This window comes from Atta colombica, unplaced genomic scaffold (genome assembly GCF_001594045.1).
Source record: "Atta colombica isolate Treedump-2 unplaced genomic scaffold, Acol1.0 scaffold102, whole genome shotgun sequence".
In the NCBI taxonomy this organism is placed as follows: domain Eukaryota; kingdom Metazoa; phylum Arthropoda; class Insecta; order Hymenoptera; family Formicidae; genus Atta; species Atta colombica.
Window position 1 is genome coordinate 1,306,272 of NW_017259187.1, and position 2,942 is coordinate 1,309,213.

General features: G+C 41.3%; 1 protein-coding gene across 1 annotated transcript in view; it reads right to left on the reverse strand.

Moving 5' to 3' along the window:
* Positions 1–2,524, reverse strand: part of LOC108687549 (pair-rule protein odd-paired-like) — a 37,089-nt gene extending 34,565 nt beyond the window's left edge. Inside the window, exon 1 of the mRNA XM_018193378.1 lies at positions 1,567–2,524. Within this exon, the coding sequence (XP_018048867.1) occupies positions 1,567–2,524 (958 nt within the window). The remainder of the gene's footprint in view (positions 1–1,566) is intronic.
* Between the last annotated feature and the right edge of the window lie 418 nt (positions 2,525–2,942).

Genomic DNA, 2,942 nt, shown 5'->3' on the forward strand with positions numbered 1-2,942 from the left:
AGAATATAAAACAGAATAATCCGTAGTTACTTTTAATTAGTAAATTCAATGTTACTTATAATTAATGCAATCATCAACAAATATTCATTATTTTTTAGTAATAATAATACATAGATTCATGTTTAGAGATTACATTACTTTGGTTTACAGCCTGTAATTATTAGAATTGTTTACACCAATTAAAAAATATATAAATATATATATAATTTCTTATTTTTTAATAGGTTATCTTAGATAAGATTACTATCATAGAATTAATAATTATAATGAAACGTTTTATATATTGGCTATTGACAAGGACAATGTAATTTTTTCCTCATTTATTCTTTAAAAATGAGTAGTATAAATCTCTGTGATTTATTTATGCATTTTAATCATTTAAGTATTCTCTATGACGGTATTACAACCTCTTAAATAAAAAAAAAACAAGAATACAACTTGAAATGGATATCAGCAACTGGATATTTCTTATCTATTTCCTACTTAGATCACTAAAATAATTATAATAAAAGAAAGATAAACTCATGGAAAATAAACTACACAACGGAATTAATAACTTCAGAAAGGAATTTGCTAACAGCAGCAGGTCCAACAACACGGCTAACGCCTAGTGTTTAGCCGTCGCATCGGCCAATAGGACGCTCGTCTGACGAATAAATATGTAAATACAATGTCCACAGCGCCGTAGGCATAAAACAACACGATATATAGCCCGGTAATTTCTTAATTGCGCTCCGAAAAATTCTTGTCATCATAAACAGCCGGTTGATTATATTGAAACGACTCAAGGCGCCGAGGGCGTCTCGTGGATGAGACAAGCGAACGGAAAAAAAGAATAAAAAGATCACAGGATAAAGAGTAGAAGACATGGCGATATTAATTTTCCTCACACGATTATTTATGTGACTCTAACAGTAAGCTCCGCGCACAATCTCACTTGACGGAAATCGAAACTAAGCTAATGACATAGAAAATCTCCCCTCTTTGTCTGTGTAGTCTTCTTCGACGTAATAAACGGTCGGTTCCCGTATTAATCATTCTCACGCTCGGCCGAGTTCCGACGAGATTTGAAAGTGACTCATGCCACGAAGAAGAAGCTAGCTTACATGGATATAATTTATGCGATTTGGCGGTTTGTGGCAGATCTCGAAAACGGAGCTAATACGGCTCTCTAGACGGCAAGAAGAATCGGTTCGTGGAAAGGTCATCCGAGATTCCGATTCAAATCTGTGAGAGTAACCTACGCATCTAGATCGTGAACGCGTCACGCTGATGGGATTTGAAAAATTCTTAGGATCGGAATCCGAGAGAACGAAAACGAAAACTGTTTTATGCTGCGTTTTTTTTCATGTCGTATAGATAAAATCTGTAAAACTAATTATATCTCGACATTCGATATCAACATTGTGAACGTCAATCAGTTTCTACTGTACAAAAGTCGTATGCGCCATAAAGCTATATGATAATAAAACTGAGTTAACGAGGTCAATAAAATCTGCTGAAGAAAAGGGACCGTAGTTTAAGCGAGAGGCGAAAAAAGTAGTAAAGGATAATAACAGTACCCACCAGTGTGTGTTCTCTTATGTATCTTGAGATTCTCCGACCTGGCGAAGACTTTGCCGCAGTTTTGAAACGGACACGAGAACGGTTTCTCCCCGGTGTGCACTCGTATATGATTCACGAGTTTGTACTTGGCCTTGAAGGCCTTACCGTTACGCGCGCAACCCTGCCAGAAGCACGCGTGCGTTGTGCACTCTGGTCCGCCCACGTGGTCCACTGTCAGATGCGACACAATGTCGGTAAGATTATTAAAGATTTTGCCGCAGAATTTTCTTCCATTTTCTGGTAACGCTGGGTCTTGGTCTATCCACATGCAAGTAGTCTCGCGAAGTTGGCCGCCGCTTCCGATGGTACCTGCGTGGCTGCCGCCGACGCCGCCGGCGCCGTTAGGCCTCGGAATGAATTTGTAGAAGGCGCTGTGATGACTTGGATGGTTCATAGCCGGATGTTGCTGGTGATGGATAGCCGGCGTCATGTGTGGCGAGCTGATAAACTGGTGATGAGAAGGTAGCGATCTGGTGTCCTGAGGATAGTGTCCAGGATAGTGAGTAGCGGCTAGTGGATGTTGACTGGGATGATGAGGAAATTGCTGCATTGTCGCAGCTGTGCCATCATGATGCAGCGGCGTGAAGAGGCCTAGTCCGCTTTCGGGAGTGGTAGGACTCGCCGTTGCTATTTCATGTTCTCGTCGAAGGATAAACTCGCGCGCGTAACTAGGATGATGACCCATGTGATGGCCCATATGTGGGGCCATATGAGGAGCCGTGTGAGGATGATGCGGCGGGTAACTTTGAGGATGAAAGTGATGATGTTGCTGGGACGGTGCTTCGGTCCCCGGAGGTGGCTGAACGTTCGCACCAGGATCTGTTAATCCACCGGTTGTTCCGCCACTTCCGGGTGATAGCTTGATGCCCAGATTGACGATATGATGCGGGTGAGATGGCATACCCTCTAGGAAACTCATTATTGTGACTGGCGTACGTTGACTTCAAAAGTAGCACCAAGAACTTTGTTTACGACGATATGACTCAGGTCGCGTCGTCAGGCAAGGGAGATGTTTGATACATCTTCGACGTCGTTGGATTTGAATTCCTATCTTAAGGACTATGGACCGGGATATTTTTAAACTATAATTGAATAGTGCAAAAACGTGTATTTGACATAGAAAGTATACAGGCCACGATACACTTCATTCTAGAATCACTAGTCTTACCAAGCTGCCTATTCTAAGCTTTCGTAAAATCCATATCTCGTAATATTCATATTTCCATGTCAAAACAAGTCCCATTCTGTTCCGATTAACGAGCGATCTCACGTTTCACGTATAACATCACGAACCCGCGTAAAGATACATTTGTCACGTGCGAATTATAACACTTTTA